This window comes from Crinia signifera, chromosome 5 (assembly GCF_055691185.1).
Source record: "Crinia signifera chromosome 5, ASM5569118v1, whole genome shotgun sequence".
Classification (NCBI taxonomy): Eukaryota; Metazoa; Chordata; class Amphibia; order Anura; family Myobatrachidae; genus Crinia; species Crinia signifera.
The window spans coordinates 304493859-304516391 of NC_139221.1; the positions used below are offsets into that span (position 1 = coordinate 304493859).

A 22533-nucleotide genomic window follows, 5' to 3' on the forward strand; every position below is an offset into this window, starting at 1 on the left:
GGGTGAAGATGATCAGGCACTCCAATCACAAGAGGTAGGTGCCCCGGTGCCACCTCCACGAGGCCAAAGGGCCACAATATACACAAGGCTCCGACTGGCGGGGGGGGGGGAGCGGCACTCGGCGGTCTCCAACGTAGTAATGAACAGCAAACAATCAAATGATCAACGTTTCGGTTTATTAAAACCTTTGTCAAGATGTTGACAAAGGTTTTAATAAACCGAAACGTTGATCATTTGATTGTTTGCTGTTCATTACTACGTTGGAGACCGCCGAGTGCCGCTCCCCCCCCCCCGCCAGTCGGAGCCTTGTGTGTATATATATATATATATATATATATATGGGGATATTCAATTAGCAGTGATAACCCTTTTTCATGTGAAAAAGCAAGTTTGATTTATATAGCTCACTTTCTCCAACAGGACTTAACTGCGATTGTACAGTGAATCGTGAAAAACCCTATTCAATGAGCTGCAATCATTTACTGGCAATCGTTTTACAGTGAATTTCACTTCACCTAGTACTTACAGAAGGTGCAAAGTTGGGGAAAATCGCTATTCGAAGGTAGATGTTTTGTTCAGAACCCCTTTTGGTACTTGTATATTATCTGGGCGCCCGATTTTTTCATCGCATGCCACTACTTAAGGCATGCGATGCGATTTTTCATTGTAAAGATCCGATTTTTAATTGTATAGTCACCCATGGGTGATTTCATACCCCCACAATCAAACTACACATGGAGTTGATTTTATATAGTGTGGCGAGCGCAGCGAGACACCGAGCCCGAAGCGTGGCGAGCCCCGCGAGGGGACGCGGATTACTTTACATGTATTCTGCGTCCGCTCGCCACACTATATATACTCAACTGCATGCGTAGTTGGATAGTGGGGGTATGAAATCACCCATGGGTGACTATACAATTAAAAATCGGGTCTTTACAATGAAAAATCGCATTGCATGAATTGTATGCCACTATATTGCATGCAATGCAATACAATGAAAAAAATCGGGCGCCCAGATATTACACAAGTACCCCCTTTTTAACAGATGCCTGATGTCTAACGTAAGTTGAGACTGTACTTCTGTTCCTGATAGGAGTGCTGAAATAGGAAATTATATTGCACACAGGAACAGAACATGTCTTTTTTCTTCTGTAGAGGACAGTGAAATGTTCGAGCAGGTCCATAGGGGTGCATGAACTTAAATTTTATCATATTCCTCCTTATCTTTTGAAACTAACAATCCCCCCCCCCCCCCAAAAAAAAAAACAAAGACTATATTAAACACATGCTATGTATGGATTTGTACTGATTTTGTGTTCCCGCTAGGCTGTATTAGCTGGGCGAAGCGCCCTGCCCAATTTTTAAAGGGCAAAATTTGCACTGCCCCTCTAACAGCGCCCTGCTAGAACAGCCTGCTGCCGATGCAACGGGAAAGCCCAGATCCCACGTTAAAGCCCAGCGCTTCCCCGGAAGTTACCTCGGTGTGCCTGGCCTGCCCCCTTCGGTGATGTTGTGGGCCAGCTCGCCCCCTTTGGTGACGTCGCAGCCCTGCCCTGCCCGGTTCCTACTAGGAACACTATGATTTGTGACATAATGACTAATTCTGAAGCTGAGAAATGGAAGACATAACTTACATTTTTGTCTGAACTGAGTAGCTTTGTTCCTATGGAAAATTTAGATACAGGATGAAGTGATGAAATCCTCGCATACCAGGTACTGTTTTAACCTGGGAAATATCGCAGCTGTTTGCGTGTTTCTAAAAGTGTTTCTTTTGAGATTAGCCTGTACCTTATATTTGCAACTCTTGATTTGAAGAAATGTAAAGGGGGTGTACACACGGAGAACTTTTAACAGGAGATTTTGACTAGATAATCAAAATCTCCTAGAAGGTTAGCCAAAACTCCCTATTTTTCTCCTGCTTAAGGCCCATACACACTGGGCGACTTTCAGCTGAAAGTCGCTCAAAACAGCAGGTTTGAGCGGCTTTCAGCTCAAAGCCGCCCAGTGTGTATGGCCCGGACGATGAGCGCCGCTGTGCGCTCCCGCAACATCGCAGGGAAGGCCTTTCATCTGCTGGTTATACCAGCAGATGAGCGGCTTTCAGGACGGCTTTGCATAGTGCTCCGCTATGCAACATCGCCCTCCCCCCTCCGCCGGCGCCGGGCAGGGGGAAAGCCGGACAGTGTGTATGCACTGAGTGGCTTTCCCAGCAGCGATGATTGACATCATCGCTGTCCATACACGCTGGGCATAGTCGCCCAGTGTGTATGGACCTTTAGTCAATATTGTCTAGCAGAAATTGCTTAGCATAGACCTGGGGTAGCCAACCCTAGTCCTCGAGAGCTACCAACAGTGCATGTTTTGCAGGTCTCCTCACAGAATCTAATTAGCTCCATCTGTGTATCTTTTAAAATGTATCAGTGATTAATGAGTGCAGCTGTGCAGCAGCTAGGTTGTCTGGAAAATGTGCACTGTTGGTAGCTCTCGAGGGCTAGGGTTGGCTACCACTGGCATAGACTGTCTGTGCAGGCAAGAAAATTTTGACTAGATCATAGACTATCATTGCTTAGTCAAAAACTCCAGTGCATCTAGCCAAAATCTCTCCCAACATTGCTTAGTCAAAATTGCCCATTAGTCAAAATCTCCCCGTGTGTACACCCCTTTAGACCTTTTCAGCTGCATAGATCAGATCATCATATTGAGGCATATTAAAGCATGTGCCACACGCTGTCAGAGCAGACTGTATATAATGAGAAATACACTGGGAGTACATTTATAAAACAGCATATGCTGTACAGGTACTTTATCATTGGTGATATCAGGAATGGGAGTTTCCCCTCAGCAATGTACATTTCCTCTGTGAGAACGGTTTAGTGACATTGGGAAAGTGACCATACTGTATATGTTACATAGATGTGCTCATACCTGGGAAATGCGATACATTCCGAAGTCGCCCTTCAGCCAGAAATAGGAAAAGTGTCCGTAGCCCGTCTGAAATAAATAGGCTGCGACCAAAACCCTGACGTGCATGTACACCGGCAAGAACTGGGAGGGGGGTAAAGAGAGGGGAATGGGTTGTTACAGTATCTGAACCAAACTCAAAACAGTGACAGGAGAAATGCACGAAGGGCCCGATTCAGACCGGTTGTTATCCCGCCGAGCGAATCTGATTGGCTGAGAGAATTCTCTCAGCCAATCGACATCCGGCCAGTAATTTCAAAATATTCAGCAGCCGCATCCAGTGGCGTAGCTTCAGGGGTCGCAGCGGTCGCAGATGCGACCGGGCCCCTGAGCCAGGGGGGCCCAACCCCCGCCACTGGCCTGGGAAAGGGATGCGAACAGGACGCACCCGTTCCCAGTGCTGCTTTGCGGGCCCGCGTGCGTCGCGGTGACGTCACGCGGTAAGGGGTCCCCTTCCTATTGGCTGCCTGCGGCTGGGGACGGGACACGGTGGCCGTATCTCAGCTGTGATTGGCTGCAGCGTCCCCAGCCGCAGGCAGCCAATAGGAAGGGGACCCCTTGCCGCGTGACGTCAGCGCGACGCACGCGGGCTCCAACCTCCCTCTCCCACCGCTTCCGCGCCAATGCCATCACACAGCACGTGTAGGCTGTGCTAGGACAGGACTCAGGAGCAGGACCGCCCGGCGCCCTATATCGGACAGAGTCACAGACTACAGTGAGTCCAGTCTGTCAGGCTTTTAAGATTATGGGGAAAATAGCTAAAACTGCTGGGATGTGTAGTTCCACTGTTACAGTGGAACTACACGTCCCAGCATGCCCTGTCACAGTTTTAGAAATCCATTATCTAAAATCTGTGGCAGGGCATGCTGGGACGTGTAGTTCCACAACAGCACTGACTCCAGACCGAGATTTTAATTTTGTTGTATGTAGGGGGGCCCCAAGCTGACCTTTCGCACCAGGGCCCATGAACCCTTAGCTACGCCCCTGGCCGCATCCCACCCCGCCGCCTGGCAAAACGGCGCTACAAGCTCCCAGCCGCCCCCGCTGCTTGGACGGGTCCCGCTGCCCGCCCCCTGGGGAGGGAGGTCCCCTATTCGCTCATGCACATACCCCGACCGTCGGGGACAGAGCTGAATTCGCGTCTGAGTCGTCAGGTCTGAATTGGCCTCAAAGTTCCTGCTTTCCCCAAGTTCTATCTTATCTGGGTCTCCTATGTGCAGGGACAGCAGCCCGGCTCCCAATGCACTGATCATGTCCAGGCAAGGGGCCACGCTCAGGTAGCAGGAAAAACAGATTGAGCAGAAAATGAAATCTAGAATGAACGAACAGTAGGATAATGGATAAATGTAATATATTGCACAGCATTGGATAGCGGGTAATAATGCCGCAGCCTAATAACAGGTCACAGACCATGTACGGTAATATACATGGTGCGGATATAAGAGGAAAGCCCTGACCTGGTGCATAATACTAATTGTGGCCCGAATCACAGACAGCTTTAGCCTGGGCAATACAATGATACCGTCTAGCAGTACTTACAGAACTGGCTCCGGACATATGATAGATTAGTATGACCAGCTGCATCCACCCCTTCCACTCGTCAGTCTGTTCTCGGTTCAACAACTTAGTCTGTATAAGAAGAGACATTTGTGGTAGATGACACTCGCAGGTTTAAGACACCATCACATCTATGACACTAAACATATAGAGCTTAACTAAAATAAGGTTAACTAAGAAAAGGGACTGATCACACTGGGGCACAAATCAATTATAAGAATGTATCCTTGTATATCTGTGCTGCAGACGCGCCTCTCCCAGCGCGCCAGGTCACGTGAGAGTCAACCCTATTTTCTTTTTTGTCGAAAATGCATCTGGATCGCAACACAATGCGAGAGGATGCACTGGGAAGCTGCACTGAGTGAACTGACTCCTGACACTTGTATATCTGTGTGCGACTGTGTCTCAGAGTCTGTACACAAGGGGGGTTATTCTGGTTCACACTCAAAGGCAAATTCACTCTCTAATGGACAAAACCATGTGCACTGCAGGTGGGGCAGATGTAACATGTGCAGAGAGAGTTATATTTGGGTGAGTTATTTTGTTTCTGTGCAGGGTAAATACTGGCTGCGGTACTTGTTTCCTAGCACGGCGCACATCGCATCGCATACCATAAGGCATACGATGGTATGCGATGTTGCGCGATGGCAGCCGATGTTATACAATTTTAAATTGTATACCATTGCATTGTATGCCATATACAATGGTATACGATTTAAAATTTTATAAGCACCGTAATGGGTGCTTACAATGTTAAAAGCACCCCCACGCCACCCGTACTATCAACGCCAACACAAAGCATGGTGAGCGCAGTGAGCCCGCGAGGGTCTGCGGTACGCGTCCTTTGACCTTTTCATACCCCCACTATCCCTGTCGGCGTGGAGTTGATTTTATATAGTGTGGTGAGCGCAGCGAGCCCGAAGCGTGGCGAGAGCGCGCGGAATACATGTAAAGTAATACGAATCCGCTCGCCACGCTTCGGGCTCGGTGGATTGCTGCGCTTGCCACACTATATAAAATCAACTCCCCGCCGACGTGGATAGTGGGGGTATGAAAAGGTTGGATGACGTGTACCGCCGACCCTCGCGGGCACACTTTGGGTTGGCGTTGATAGTGGGGGTGGCGTGGGGGTGCATTTAACATTCTAAGCACCCATTAGGGTGCTTATACAATTAAAAATAGTATAGGGGCTTATACAATTTAAAATCGCATTGCATCGCATGCGGGCATATGGCATGCGATGCGATGCAATACGACTGAATATCATGGGCGCCGTGCTAGGAAACAAGTACCCTGGCTGCTTTATTTTTACACTGTTACACTGTTTATTCTAGTTCACTCTTTCTGACAAAATCCTTCTTAGATGGACAAAACCATGTGCACTGCAGGGGGGCAGATGTAAAATGTGCGGAGACAATTAGATTTGGGTGAGTTATTTTGTTTCTGTGAAGGGAGAATACTGGCTGCTTCATTTTTACACTGCAATATAGATATCAGTTTGAATTACAAACCCCACCCAAATCTAACTCTCTCTGCACATGTTACATCAGCCGCCACTGCAGTGCACATGGGCCCTTATTCTGATCGGTGCGGAAATTCCCGCATGCGGACGGACCGCCGATGTTGATCGTCTGCGCATGTGCAGAGGTCAGTCTGCGCATGTGCAGGCGATTTCGCCGCACGGATTCTTTATACGCCGCACAGGGGGCGTAGAGGGGCGTGAGGGGCTACTTAGCCTCATTACCCTATGCATACGCCCCCCGTTTCATGGGCGTTCCCATGCAAACGCGGGGCGTATGCATGGTAATGAGGCCGTGACGCGTGGGTACGGGGCGGGCATCTGACATCGCCGGATGTCAGCTGCCCGCCCCTATACATGATTTCACACGGACAAGTGTCCGTGTGGTCTTGTGTTGCGGGACCTGGTGGAGCGTGCGGCCCTGCATTCGATGTTCGGCGACCATCGAATGCAGGGGCTGCTCCCACCATGGAGGAGGCGTATCCCCGTACAATTTCATGCGGATCGCCACATATCCGCGTACGGACGGCAGGTGGCGATCCGTATGGAAGGCGGGGATTCGCCTGCACGGTTGCGGCCGCATATTCTGATCGGGCCGCACCGATCAGAATAAGGGCCAGGGTTTTGTCTATTAGAGAGTGAATTTGCCTTTGCGAGTGAACCAGAATAACCGCCTAGGTTCTGTTCTGGTCTGTAAACAGACAATATACAACAAGTGTCATACGACATTATTCAGCACAGTCTCCTTGTGCGCCCTCGTCACTTTGTGTTGCAACTAAGACAAAATTCCAGTAAAAAAAAAAAAAAAGATGCCTGCTATTAGCGGAGCTGCAGGGGACCTGGCGGCTCACTGGTACCAGCTATTTTGCGCTGCATGGCGTACTGAGGTTAGATGAATGCGGACGCATCTGTAGGAAATGTACACCAATATACAGAAGTAATATGTCAGATACAGGAGATCATTACGTAAGACAGAGGACATAAGAGTGGAGCATTACTAAGCCCAGGAACATGGGATGTGATAACCCAGAATGTCTCATTCATCAGTAAATATATGGCAGACAAAGGGGAAGCAATGTAGAGCAATGGTTAGTTTTGCTGCCTCACTGCACTGAGAACATTTGTCTTGATTCCAGCCAAAGCCCAACCAATGTGGGGTCTATATGTTCTCCCTGTGTTTGTTTGGATTGCTTCTCTAGGTGCTTCCATTTTCTCCTACACTCCAAAAAATATACTTGGAGGTTACTTGCCTCCTGGCAAAAATTAACCCACAGATTGATGGGTGTATGTTTGCGTCAATGAAATAGAAAATATAGATTGCAAGCTCCACTGGGGCAGGGACCGAATACACCAACTTATAACCAAACTAAAATATATATTTTTTCCTGACTACTTCTGATGGTCTAGAACAGGGCTGGCCAAACCGGTCCTCGAGATCTACCAACGGTCCACATTTTCCAAGTCACCTAGCTGGTGCACACCTGTAGTCATTACTAACTGTCACATTCCCCAGACCACCTAGCTGGTGCCCACCTGTAGTCATTACTAACTGTCACATTCCCCAGACCACCTAGCTGGTGCACACCTGTAGTCATTACTAACTGTCACATTCCCCAGATCGCCTAGCTGGTGCACAGCTGTAGTCATTACTAACTGTCACATTTCCCAGATCACCTAGCTGGTTCACAGCTGTAGTCAGTACTAACTGTCACATTTCCCAGATCTACTAGCTTGTGCACAGCTGTAGTCAGTACTAACTGTCACATTCCCAGATCACCTAGCTGGTGCACAGCTGTAGTCGTTACTAACTGTCACATTCCCAGATCACCTAGCTGGTGCACAGCTGTAGTCGTTACTAACTGTCACATTTCCCAGATCACCTAGCTGGTGCACAGCTGTAGTCAGTACTAACTGTCACATTTCCCAGATCTACTAGCTTGTGCACAGCTGTAGTCAGTACTAACTGTCACATTCCCAGATCACCTAGCTGGTGCACACCTGTAGTCATTACTAACTGTCACATTCCCCAGACCACCTAGCTGGTGCCCACCTGTAGTCATTACTAACTGTCACATTCCCCAGACCACCTAGCTGGTGCACACCTGTAGTCATTACTAACTGTCACATTCCCCAGATCGCCTAGCTGGTGCACAGCTGTAGTCACTACTAACTGTCACATTTCCCAGATCACCTAGCTGGTGCACAGCTGTAGTCATTACTAACTGTCACATTTCCCAGATCTACTAGCTTGTGCACAGCTGTAGTCATTACTAACTGTCACATTTTCAAACCTGCTGCATTCATTCCTACTACAGATCCACAGGTTGCCTGAGACACATGCACTGTTGGTAGATCTTGAGGACAGGTTTGGCCACCCCTGTACTAGAAAAGTTGACGTTGGTCTCTATTCATTCCTGCTCGGCTGCCAACTGCGGATATAAGCTAAGTATACATCACATCCAAAATGCCCACGGAAGACTCTATATAGAACTTTACTATATAGAAAGAATGATTTTAGGTAGCAAGTAATAAACAGATGCAGCAAGTTTACAATCTGTACTGACATTCTACACTGAGAGCAGTTGGCTGCCTCCACTCAATGGTTATTACACTGAACGACGTGTGCACCCAGTGAGATCGGTAGCAACGGTGACCCGCCGGGGTGTCAGTATTGTCAGCTGCCCGCCCGATCAGCCAATTAGCATGAGAAGGCCCAGTGTTCTCATGGGAACGCCCATGAAACGCTTGGTGTTCCCATATGCTTCTGGAACTGGCAAAATCGTTTGGACCTTAAGCCATCACCGACACCTCTTACAATACCCCTGCTCACCACGCACCACACTACCCCCACTGTACACAAGGCACACTACACCGATAGGATATTGGCTATTACCTCTTTTGTGTCCTCATTGTAGAAGACCCCCAGCACAAGGATATAGATAATGGGGATGAAGAAGGCCGAGTGGGTATAAAACTTGTTCTCCTTCATGTAGAGGTTTGCCCGATCACAGAAGTAGAAGTACGCCATGATGAGGCCAAGTTTGCAGAAGGAGAACAGAGCGGTCTCCAGTGTGGAGGCCACGGGAGTGACGGTAGCCGGCTTCTTCTCCTCCCCGCTCTCTACATCGCTGCACATCTTGCTCTTCCTGTGGTTGTTGCGCTGGATTACCATGACCGCTATGTAGCCAGCGATGGATAACAGAAAGAAAGAGGCGGCCATCTTCTGGATGGCGGTGGTGGGAGAGGTGGGCTGGCAGCAGGAACCATCTATCGGCTTCATGACTTTGTTGCAGTAGGCGTTCATGAGGATCATGGCGCTCTGAAACGGTGAATGACAGCGGTATATACAGTCACAGATAGCGGATGTTAGAGGAGGACAATAGAAGGCAAAGGTTTAATGTCAGTAAACCACAAATACCAGGAAAACTCCATCATTGGTCTGATACTCCCATTATTTACTATGGATCTATCTACAAATGTGAGTAACACGTATTTCTTCCCCTGATCTACGGGGTCTTCCCCTATATCTTGCTGTCGGCCTGTTGTACCCAGTCTCTCTCACTGCTGTCCTGTGGTATCCCCCCACCCCCTCTCTCTCTCTCTGCTGTCCTGTTGTACCCCCCTTCTCTCTCTCTCTCTCTCTACTGGCCTCTGGTATTCCCCCTTCCATCTGCTGGCCACTGGTATCCGCAATATATCTCAATGCTGCCTTCTGGTATCCTCCCATCCTCTCTCTGCTGGCCTTTGGTATCTCTTCTCTCTAATACTACTGGTCTCTTGTACCCCACTCTCTGCTGGCATCTGGTTTCCTCCTATATCTTGATGACGGCTTGTGGACCCCCTCACTGCTGCCCTGTAGTACCCGCCTCTCTCTCACTGCTATCCTGTGGTATCCCCCCTTGCTTACTTCTGTCCTGTGGTACCCTCTCTCTTTAACTGCTGTCCTGTGGACCCCCCCCCTCTCTCTCAATGCTGTCCTATAGTACCCCCTCTCTTACTGCTGTCCTGTGGTATCCCCTCTCTCTCTCACTGCTGTCCCTTGGTACTCCCCCCTCTCTCTCACTGCTGTCCCGTGGTACCCCCTCTCTCTCACTGATGTCCGGTGGCATCCCCCACTCTCTCACTGCTGTCCCGTGGTACCCCCTCTTTCTCACTGTTGCCCTGTGGTATAGCCCCCTATCTCTCACTGCTGTCCTGTATTATCCCCCTCCCCCTCTCACTGATGCCTTGTAGTATCCACCATCTTTTTCACTGCTATCCTGTAATATCCTGCCTTTATCTGGTCTCTGACACTCCCTGACCCTTCGCTGTTGACCTCCGACAGCTCCTATCTATTTCTGCGAGCCTCCGGCATTCCTAAATATCTCTGTGTGCCCCTGGTACCCGCTCTGTGCATGCATCTTTTACTCTCTCTGCTGGTCTCTGATACTTACTATATCTCTGCTGGCCTCTGATACTTACTATATCTCTGCTGGCCTCTGATACTTACTATATCTCTGCTGGTCTCTGGGATGTGCAGCCCATCCAGCGATTGGTCTGAAGTCTCCTCAGCAATCTGCCTGGAAACGCTGAACATCCTGATGTTTGATCTTGATTTTCTATTGGTTCCATTTAATATAGCAGATGCCGCTTCGTTGTACGCATCAATCCTCTCATTGGTGATCATTCGGCGACTTTCGCTTAACAATTGTTCAGAAACAGGATCTGCAACCAACATAAACACATTAGTGCCACCCTTGTCTTTCTATGGAGATATTTGACTGGCTTTTATGAGGAGTATTTCGGGGGTGGGAATATGACAATTTAAAATAATTTTGCAGAACATTTTGTTACAAACAGAGAAAACCTACTGATAACTAGAAGCTGGAATTGAAATCTAATATACAGCATAAATGATACGTGGGGTAATACTGCATGACAGTGGGGAAGAACGTACGTACACTTTGACATTTGAAACATTCCACAAGCACATTGGTGTTTATTCCTACTGCCAGTCGACCTTTCACCCTTAATGACCGAGCCTTGGAAGTCATCCGGCCACAACCCAGTCTTTGATCTGTCTGTAATTACCTCTCTACCTCTGATCACGCTACACCTTGTGGGACATATTGTGTATTCCTGTACATGCATCTCCAGGTTTCTGCAAATGGCCTACAAATTCCTTCTGCGGCCTAATGTGAAAGGACTAAGAGGCCCCCTTTTAGAGCCCACGCAGGCTGTGATGCCGATTGGTGCGTCTTTATACGCCCCCAACTGTTGTACCATTAACACGTGCACCAGCACTTATACCATCTGACTTGCTATGCCTGCAGCTGTGAGTCTGGGGACACTGCCGCATGTACGGACACGCCCCCAACACTCCCATAATGTGCCGAGTGAACAGCCAATGTCAGTGCACAGTTTCAAATAATCGCTCGACAACATGACTATAGGCATTGTGTGCGGCTCCGAATACGACTTTGTACAGGAGAAAAGCTGATAATGAGGAAAAGGAATTAAAGAGGCCTAGGTGATAAATATACTACGTAACAATGAAAGCCCATGCACCAGGGGGGGGGGGGGGGTGTAAGAGAGGAGAGGACCCATGTTCAACCACATAAGGATCAACGTTCCAGTGAGGATTTCTCCATATCCCTAGCCCTCCCCCAGCCTATCCTAACCTCCTCTACACAGCCTGAGCCTAGCCGTCCACATTCTCAGTAGGTTGGCATTTCCCATGGCAACATTTCAGATGTCGACATTGCGAACCTGACAACCTTTTGAGAACGTGGACTTGTGTGTCGACAATTTGAACCATGTTGACATTCTTATGTCGATGTTGCAGCATCAACATGATAAATGTTTACATGGATACTGCTGAGCATTCCATCGCATGCTGGGTACACATTAGACGACATTGCAAACAATGCAATATCATCAAAAACAATACTGTGGTTCTACGGTTATCTACATATCATTAGCAATCATTGTCGTAAGCAGTACACACACACACACACACACACACACACACACACTCAGCTCTGCTGCAACAAAAGAGGAACAAGATAAGAAACCTGGAACCAAACCTTGTAAGATCCAGTAAACGTCCCTGGTATCAGCCAGTTTCCCCAACACAGGCTCCACCGCCGTCATGTTCACTTTGTACCGGGCCAGAGACTCCGCGCTTCCATTGTTTATCTTTATAGACCACTGGAAATAAAAACAAAAATTCTTCTGCTTAGAACTTTTTATTGGAAAATGAATCTATGAATAACGTCCCACGGTGACTTATGCTTAAACCAAAATAAACACACCTAATTGCTTCCAAGCACAGCGACTTTAGCCCTTTGAGTGGCAGCGTTGCTGTGAGAGATACTCAAAATATCTGCTAAAAATGCCAGTGTTGCTCACAGCGACGGTTTAGCGGATACTTTGAGGCTCACAGCAACGTTGGCACTCAAAGCGTTAATTAAATAGTCCAACATGATTTAAGAAACTCAAACGGCACCGTTCCCATTTTTATTTGACATTAATATCATAGGTCATATCCCTGGGCTGAATAAAGCACAGTGGGGGTTTATTCTGGTTCACTCGCAAAGGCAAATTCCTTCTCAAATGGACAAAACCATTGCTGCACTGCAGGTGGGGCAGAAGTAACTTGTGCAGAGAGAATTAGATTTGGGTGGGGTTTTACTTCAAAGTGAGATCTATATTGCAGTGTAAAAATAAAGCAGTCAGTATTTACCCTGCACAGAAACAAAATAACTCACCCAAATCGAATTCTCTCTGCACATGTTACATCTGCCCCACCTGCAGTGCATATGGTTTTGAGAAGGCATTTGCCTCTGCGAGTGAACCAGAATAAGGGCCAGTGTGCAGAACACAAAATAAATATGTTCATTATGCTCTGTTAGCCCCCAGTAGCTAATGCCTATGTTTGAGGGAGCTGAGCAGGCACTGATTGGTTGGTTTGTAGACCACCCCCCAGGACGCCCCTATTTTTAGGCTGGGCCATTTACATTTGTACAATCAGCAGTGAACCAGCACTGGATGCAGCACCTAACATGTTGGGGTGCAAATTTATCAAGATATCTTCCGGAATACAAAGGGGGGTATGCAATGTGCCGCCGCTATTTCCGACGTGGGAAATAGCGGCGGCTCCCTATTCAATGCGGTCATCAACAACAGCATTGATGCGGGATCACGGCAGAATGGGCCCGACTTCAGAAGCTGTTGGGCCCGCTCTGCCGATAATGGCCGTGGATTGTCGTTATTCGGCCCGCAGATCGACAATCCACGTCCGTTTTCGCAGCCACGCCCCCTTTGCGCCAATCGGCAGGCGGGACATTGAATCCCATCTGTTATGCGGTCGATCTGACTGCAAACGGGCCTGGATCACGGCTGTCGGCGAGGATCGACAGCCGTGATCCCAGATTGCATACCCCCCCAAAGAGCGTTATTGATGAGCCTCCTGCGGGGGGACACAGTCTCTAGATTACTGCGTATTGTTTGCAATCACCCGTTCTACCATTGTGAATGACTGTAAACACGCTACATGTTGTTAATGTACCATGAGCCAGTAACCAGAGCTCTCCCCTATGACCAGTGATTCCCATCTCTCACCTTCCCCCACCGTTTCCTATGCATCACTAGCTGCACTGTAAGTGCCCAGACCTTGAGCCCAGTGAGCCAAATCTTTTATTTTCCAGTATCTGTCTCCCCAAGACGACCTTAAAATTGAATTTCTCAACTGTAACTTTATTGAAAATTCAAGGCTTTTTTGCCCCAAGAATGGACCCCCAGACTGGCAATTGGCATTCAGCAACTGGGATCAAAGACGCATGGAGAGACTATTATGGGTACTGAAAGGTGATACAGTGGGATGTTTCTGGATTTACAGATGGCGCCATCCTCATCTAGCCCTTTAATAGGATTCAGTGAGTCAGAGCTGTCGGACTTAATCCTATATTAATCCCCTACTGTACTGTTCTATGTATTGTCTTGCAGCTGAGAACAATAGGCCTTGGCTAGCCATGGCTCTCCAGAGAAGGCTAGCTGATGGAGGGTCCATATGTACTACTATAAACTAATCTCACGTTTATATATAAATCAGCCCTGATTTTCACTAGGGTATAATGTTGAAAGGTATGTTCTTCAACACCGCATTTTACGGCCTGACTGTGGTAGTTTAGGTAATTAGACGCTTACCGTGGCGGCTCCTGCTACAACCATATTTGGCTTTGATGTGCTCTACAAGAAAAGACAGGAAACATGAATGCACAACATGGAACCGTAGCCTGGTGTTCTGCTATCAGCACAGAGGGAGTGAGCAGACACGTCCGTTACAGTGACAAGGGGCATACTGAGGGGCAGATTTATTAAGCTTGGAGAAGAGATAACTGGAGATAAACTGGAGATAAGGCAAAAGGAGATAAAGCGCCAGCCAATCAACTACCAACTGTCATTTTCAAACACAGCTGATTGGCTGGTGCTTTATCTCCTTTTGCCTTATCTCCAGTTTATCTATTCTCCAAGCTTAATAAATCTGCCCCTGAGGCGGTAACTGAACGTGATGCAAGGTCTACAAGCAGCTGCCAGAACAGCACAGGTACAGTCTCCTGATGAAGTGCTTGTGAGGCACCCTCAGTGTGGGACTATAAGATTCCTACCAGTTGATGACATGTGATGGTTTTGTACATGCTCTTACTAAACACTTTGATCCATCTATCGCCATCTTTACATTTCATGCATTCCGCAAACCCTAAAGATTTGTTTTGCTTATCCTTGGACATGACACAGAACTGCTCTGTTGATACAATGAATGTAATTGACAGAACACTGTTTATTATAAAACACAGCATGTATATAATCTATATTACAGACGTGTCCCCATACATCTCGCCTCCTTTCACGTCAAACAGCCCTTCTCGTCGTGCCATGGCATTCTAGTCCTGCCTATATGCATACCAAATGCTATGTTACCCTTATGCTGGGAAACACTGGAATGTTCTGATTCTCACGCAAATACAGCTGCAGTCGCACAATTAATGTAGGCATTGCGGATATCACTTTAATCAGCAGAAGCTGCTTGTGCATCCTATAATGTGAATAAGGGGCATTTGTACGGAAAAAGTTGTATGCAAAGACACTGTGCACTACAGAGTTACAAGGAACTCATGTGTTATGTGTAAAAGGACTTGTAGCGTACATCATGAAGTTAAAGTTGTCTGAAGAGTCAAACACCACTAAAAGTGTGACTGCATCTGGTTGCTATGGCAGCATCACCACTGCTCCCCTTTTTCCAATGCTTGAAACGTACCAACCTCGTAGTCTATGCTACAGACCATACACCTCAGAATGTAAGAAGCAACTGCTCACAAGGGACAGCAAAGTTGCCAACCACGTACCTCGATCAGAGACTGGAAGCATTGTTTCATGGAAGTGTTCACTTCTGGATGCCATAGGAAATCCTGAAAGGAGAATTGCATTATTGCGGTCACTTAACACTTAACTTGGGGGGGGGATTCAGGTTGGTGATCAACCTAAATCACCCCCTATATGCGCTGCTATTCTGTGGACAGGATATAAACAGCTGAGGGAGCCCAACCTCTATGGGGGGATGCCTTGGGTTACTGTATTAATACTGCCAACATTTGCTTCCAAGTGCTTATCTTATAGGTGAAAGTTCAACAATGGAAGTAAATACCTGATTGGTCGGACCTAAATGCAGATTCCGCACCTCTGGGCGAAGACAGCAAGTAACCATCAATGGGGAAGCTGCCCCCCACCCCCAGGAAGAAGCTGCTGCACTATATACTGTTAGCACACACTGACGAGGTCTCTTCAGCACTATATAAGGACTGTACATATATATTGTGGCAGTATAGAAGTACAAATCACCGCCATATTGGTATATGACAAACATGCACACAGACGATGCGTCATACGATTCATATAAAGATTCCACCCTAGGGCCGCATTTAAGTCCAATATACAATTAACCGCCATAAATTAATGTGGTTAATGGACTCGCTGGGCGCTATCCCCCCAAAAATTACTCGATGGTCAGAGGCCATAGAATGATGTTTTTGAGATGCGCCCACATGCGAGGGGATGTGGAAGTGTACACAGCCCCTCCCAAGAACTGTCGGGATTCGCAAAGGGGGGGCGGGGGGCACACATTTGCTCGGGCGGTGTTTACTGCACGAATATATGCCGCTTAGAAACCAGGTCTGAATTAGGCCCTGAGAGAGGACTAAGGAAACCCCCTAATGCAGAGACAAATATGTAAAAATAGAATTTCTTTTGAAAAACATCAATCAGTTTGTGATGAACTTACCACCACGAGGTTATCTATTGCCTCTTCGAATGGAATGTCCTCATGCTGACAAGATAAAAAGGAATATTAGCATTAGCATTGGGTTCTCCATCAAATGCCAGCATTTAGTGACAGTGTTATCTCATGTATCTGCCAGCTGTATCTCTATGATATAAGCTCCCGGGTACATACAGTTTCTGGGGCCAATTCTCTGGTTACATAATTTGGTTGTGTGAGCCCTACAATAAACACTTTTGGCAATCAGAGTCTAGTTAGACGGCGTCACCAAGGTGCAGAGTCCGGTCTGCACTGATCATGTTTTGCCGATTTCTGTCAGTGGAAGCAGGTGGTAGGTAATTACTGACCCAGCAATATAGATGATCTCACTTATGCATGATTAAAGACATCCAGAAAACATGGCCTGTTGGGGTACATGAGGACTAGAGCTGAAAACCCCTGCCCCACCAGTGATCGGTTCCGACATATCTATGTGTTAAGGTCCATACACACCGGGTATTTTTGCCCAGTGTAGATGCAGAGCTATGGCGGGGAAAATCAGTGCATACACACCAAGCAATTTTCCCCGGGATGGACTGCTTTCTATAACAGGATACTGCCAGATGAGCGGTGTGGCATTAGCGCTTACCGCTGCGCCGTACACACTGGGCGGCTTTTGAGCTCAAAGGTCAAAACTGAACTGCTTGAAGCTCAAAATCACCCAGTGTGTATGGGCCTTAAGTGACAGTTCCAGCCAAGTAAGATACAAATCATGTCCTTAGTACCGGAGGTCAAATGACAGAACTGACACAAATGATCAGTGTTTATGCAGCTTACTATCTATATTTGTTATGCTAAACTTCACCCTTTGTTATGAACACAATAGATTCTTACCCAGCTGTTCTCCCCTCCCCCCCAGTTGTGTACAGCCACCTCCCCAGAAGGTCTGACCATTTTCCCTGTGATGTTACATACTCTGTGGGTTTTGATTATGTTCATCGGTAAAAATGTGTTCTAATGCGGTATTTATCTGCTCTGTATGAAGACCTAGTACTGTGTAATGTTGCAAAGTTTCTCTACTATGGGGGTATTCAATAAACCGGGGTGAATTACTACAGCTAATGGATTCGCTGGGGGCTATTCAATTAGCACTGATAGCCAGCACTCATGGGGGATTACGCCTTATTCCCGATATCCGTCCCTCGGAGCCTCAGTAACACATGGACCAGGATACTTATCCGGGATCCCCTGAGTTATCGCCAATAACAGGTCATTTTTCTATCCGAAAAACTAGTGCACATAAGTGAATACCCATGTAGCACTGCAGAATGAAACATAAGAACATATTCCTTTCTCCGCAATATCAAGTAACGATCTGTAACGGTCTGGAGCTTGTTAAGCTAATCGCTTGGATTACTGCAAGGTTCTACTGGTTACCTTGTTCCCTTCTTCTTTGAACTGTGGGTCAAGAATCTTCACAAACGCGTAGAATAACTGTCGGATTCTGGAATCTCCTACAAATGTAACACGTTGGTTTTTAAGGCAGCTTCTGGCTTCACTACGTATATAAAAGAAAGAAACATAAATAGAGTTTCATAGACCAAAACTGAAGTGATGTCTATCATTAACGCCTCCAATGAGAGAAGACACAAGCAGCAATATTGCTGTGCCACAACCATCACTCAGCCAGATATACCTGGTAAGGGGTACGGTCATTGGGTCACCAGCAAGTTGTCAGACAGTCATTAGGTCGACATGGGTCTAGATCGGCATGCAGGAAGGTCGACATGAGTCTAGGTCGACATGAGTTAGGTCGACAGTCAAAAGGTTCACATGGGGTTTTTCACTGTTTGAGCCGACATGTGCCGACAGGCGGTATTTCATGCCCTACCATCCACTAGGTCACGGTGGGAGAATAAAATAGTGTGCCGAGCGTAGCAAGGCACCGTGCCCGAAGCATGGTGAGCCATGCGTGGGGACACGGTGCACTTTAACCTGTGTCCATGTCGACTGTGTCGACATTCGGGTAAAAAAAAAAAAAACAGTGAAAACCCCCATGTCGACCTTTTGACTGTCAACCTAACTCATGTCGACCTAATGACCCTGTCGACCTAACCCATGTCGAGCTTCCTGCATGTCGACCTAGACACATGTCGACGTAATGACTGTAACAACTTGCTGGTGACCAACTGATCCACACCCTCTGGTGAGGCTTGCAGGAGAACATTACGATTAAGGGAATTGCTAAATATAACATGCTCTAGATACTTCTGTAATGACTTAATTTGTTGCTAATTATAGAGCCTACATAGATTTATTAAGAAAGAAAGCAGTGTATGCAGCATATACTGTGCAAGCCTGTCAGGTGTAAGTGGACCTCTCACCATCTAATTTGAAGTAAGGCACGCTGGAAAAAACAAGTAATTGTTTCGGGGGGGGGGGGGGGGGCAACTATTATAGTAGATGGTAGGATACCTTTTGAGTGTCAACATCTCTGAGAGATGCACAAAATATCTGCTAAAAATGCCAGCGTCGCTCACATTTGTTGTATAACAAAGAAGTAGGATATAAATTGTGTTGTGTAGAGTTCAGTATGATTTCTCGACAGTCTGGATCCCAGGAATGGTAGAGAGCAACGGAGACGGTGGCTCTCTGCACTCGCCGGGAGGTTCCATTCCCCCTCTATGGACCCCCCATGTGGAGGTATAGACCCTGTGCGCCGGAATTCCGGCTGGCAGTAATGTCGGCAGTCGGGATCCTGACCGATGGGATCCCGACTGACGGAACATTCACTACATCCCGTTGTGTCCACACTGTGGAAAATAAGCAAACCCCACTTTTTCATGCGATTGGTGCTTTAAAGAATTCATATCGTTATTTTTTATATAGAAAGTGGTCTTTCCGTACCTTGACTTGTACTTGTGCATCATACAGCTGTAGGGCTGCCATACTTTTTCCCCCAGGAAGCGGCCGCTCGATACCAGGTATCCACACGTGTCATCTCCTGGTGAAGAGAACACACATCGATGACTTTAATTCAAGCGTGATGACTGTGGCTTGCCTGGCCTGTGCTAGAACTCACCCGTATCTGTACACCGCTTGCATTAGTTTGCATAACATATGTATAGGTAAATAAAATAAGCCATTTCCCCCTTAAGCTGGGTACACATATATACAATCGTCGGGCCGTTCTTCCAATCTGGGGGCAAACGGCCGTTCGATTGTATAGGTGTGTACGCTGTCCCAATTGCTGCTGTGCGACCGATAAACGGCCAAAAACGCTCTTGGCCATCCACGGTCGGTCGGTCGAAGGTTCTTTGCTGCTTAATATTTCATCCGACAGGACGGCTCCATATCGGAACAAAAGTGAAGTGTGTACGCACGTTGTTCGATCGATATGCTTGACAGTTTGACAAAGCACGGTGGTATGCTGCATTATGAGAGACCCTGTAACCCTTTGCCTGCTGTTTTAACTAATGTGTGTTTAATGCCTCACTGCTCAACACTTTAGAGGCATCACTTTAAGACATTAATCAATGTTGAAGTTTTAATAGAGTGGGCTGGAAGCTCTTTTCAGGGCACCATACACACTATTAAAACTTCAACATTGATTAATGTCTTAAAGTGATGCGTCTAAAGTGTTGAGCAGTGAGGCATTATACACACATTAGTTAAAACAGCAGGCAAAGGGTTACAGGGTCTCTCATATACTTCTTCTTGCGATTGTTTGGACGGGAGTACATTGGACGTCGCAAGTAAAATTGTACATATGTGTACGCGCAGAACGGTCGTATGTTTTGGACGGCCGAACGTGTATTCGGTCGATCGAACGGTCGCAAGAAAAAGGAAATTGTACATATGTGTACCCAGCTTTAGCCATCACTCACCAAAGAAAAGCCAACACCTTCCACATGTGCTCAGGTGATAAGTAGGTCCTTAAAGTTACTGTATCACATTTCACAGAAGAGCTGCGCAGAACCGTTTCAGTCTCTCAGGCATCAGAGATACCACATGTTGTAGCTATATTAAATGCCCTCTACTAAAACCACCAGGAAACGTATGCTTTATATAGTGGTCACGTCAAGGACGAATAAATGCCCATAGATGTTTCCATGTTACTCTGAACAATTAAGGGAAAATAAAGTGAAGATGGAAGACAAGGAGCAAATGTCAATCTAGCCTGTCTGTGTTACTTATTTAAAATATAATCCTGTATAATCTGCATAACGTTCGATTAAGCTCTGGCTAGAGGAGCTGATCCCAACTGGACAGCAATGGTCTGTTCTGAGAGATTACTAGCCTTTAAGGCTACAGGGGCCTACACATGGGGAGATGTGCTGAGCGCTCTGAACAATGCTAGATCGCTCAGCAAGATCCCTCAGCACAGCAATGTGTCATCTGTCACGGCCAGTGTTTTCCGGTGATGTTGGATATTAACCGCATCGTATCACTATGGCCCCTACACACACACATACATACTAGATATTCCGGTCAGTTGAGGCAAACAGTATGGATAAGGTTCTAATGGTGTGTACATATGGTACTTTTTGCCTTCCGATGTTGACGATATAGTCAACATCGGATCGGAATCGGATGCAGATCCCAAGGGTTTTAACCCTTCAGATCCCGATCCGATTCCGATGCATGTTCACGTATCACAAGGCAGAAAGTCTTGTCTGCCATGACTATGTAGTGCAGATCTGCACTATATAGTCAGACTTGTATGCAAATCGGATGAGCCTTCAGATACTATCCACCATCCAATCTGATCGGATCGTGGATAGTATCTGAAGGCACATCTGACCGTGTGTACACACCATATAAAACGCAGTGTAACATATTCCCAAACATTCTACTCAACATTTCCAAAGAAAATAAAACAATCCTCATGAAACTGCGCAGCGGATGACGGAAGTCCTATAAATAAGTCCACCGTCCCAAGATTGCACAGAGCTCTCCTTCGCAAATACGTAACTTACAATTATACCCGACGATAATAAAAGATGAAATACATGATCAGTACATGGAAATATATTATAATCATCCAGGTGTTGCAGTTGCGCAACAGATCATGTAAAAAAATAAAAATAAAAAAAGGATGCTGCAAAAACAATAAATACAAAGCAATAATAATATAATGCTGCTTTCCCACTGCTGAAACGGGTCATTACCCGTTTTTTTTTAACCCCTTCCCGACATATGACGTACATTTACGTCATATGTCGGGTGCGGGGGAATCAAGCCAGCTCACGGAGTGAGCTGGCTTGACAGAGAGCAGGTAATGGCTGTATATTACAGCCAGGTCCCTGCTCTCACGGCCACGAGCGGCGAGTTCGCCGATCGTGGCCGTTTAACCCTTTAAGCACCGCGGGCAAAGCGACCGCAGTGCTTAAATAGCTGATCGGAGGGGGGGCGCCCCCCTCCGGCGCCGATCGGGGCCCCCCGCAGCGAGATCGGAGGGTGCCGATCGGTTGCCATGGTAGCCAGGGGTCTAATGTAGACCCCTGTGCTGGCCGTGTATGCATACCTATTACATCCTGCCTCAGGCAGGATGTAATAGGAAGTGCATAAAATCACTACGTTCAGCCATAGAGCTCTATGGCTGAACCTAGTACAGGCGATCGCGCCCCCTAGTGGTCAAGTACACTAGGGGGCCTTGTAGTAAAAGTAAAAAAAAAAAAAAAATAAAGTTTAAAAATAAAAAAATATTAAAAGTTCAAATCACCCCCCTTTCCCCATTTCACAAATAAAAATAAATAAAAAATAATAAAAAAAAACATATTTGGTATCGCCGCGTTCCTAAAAGTCCGATCTATTAAAATATAACATTAGTTATCCCGCACGGTTAAAGGCGTAAACGGAAAATAATTCCAAACGCCAAAACTACGTTTTTTGGTCGCATCGCGTACCCAAAAAAAAATAACTAAAAGAGATCAGAAAGTCGCCCATATCCCATAATTAAATTAATTAAAAAGTACACTTCAGCCCGCAAAAAATGAGCCCTCACCCAGGTCCGTAGGTGGAAAAATAAAAAAGTTATAAGCCGCAGAACATGGCGACGCAACGCAAATTAGAAAAACCGTAAAAGTTGCGATTTTTTTTTTAGTGGTAAAACATAACGAAAACTATATAAGTTTGGTATCACCAGAATCGTAACGACCCATAGAATAAAGATAACCCATCATTTTAAACGAACTATGAA

At 46.7% G+C, this 22533-nt stretch overlaps 1 protein-coding gene across 1 annotated transcript in view; it reads right to left on the reverse strand.

Annotated features, from left to right (window-relative positions):
* Positions 1-22533, reverse strand: part of CASD1 (CAS1 domain sialic acid O acetyltransferase 1) — a 54228-nt gene that overhangs the window by 21235 nt on the left and 10460 nt on the right. Inside the window, exons 2-11 of the mRNA XM_083189442.1 lie at positions 19239-19335; positions 17769-17889; positions 16356-16400; positions 15424-15486; positions 14225-14266; positions 12103-12226; positions 10527-10741; positions 8931-9356; positions 4501-4590; positions 2926-3045 (exon numbers count right to left, since the gene is read on the reverse strand). Of these exons, the coding sequence (XP_083045568.1) occupies positions 2926-3045; positions 4501-4590; positions 8931-9356; positions 10527-10741; positions 12103-12226; positions 14225-14266; positions 15424-15486; positions 16356-16400; positions 17769-17889; positions 19239-19335 (1343 nt within the window). The remainder of the gene's footprint in view (positions 1-2925; positions 3046-4500; positions 4591-8930; positions 9357-10526; positions 10742-12102; positions 12227-14224; positions 14267-15423; positions 15487-16355; positions 16401-17768; positions 17890-19238; positions 19336-22533) is intronic.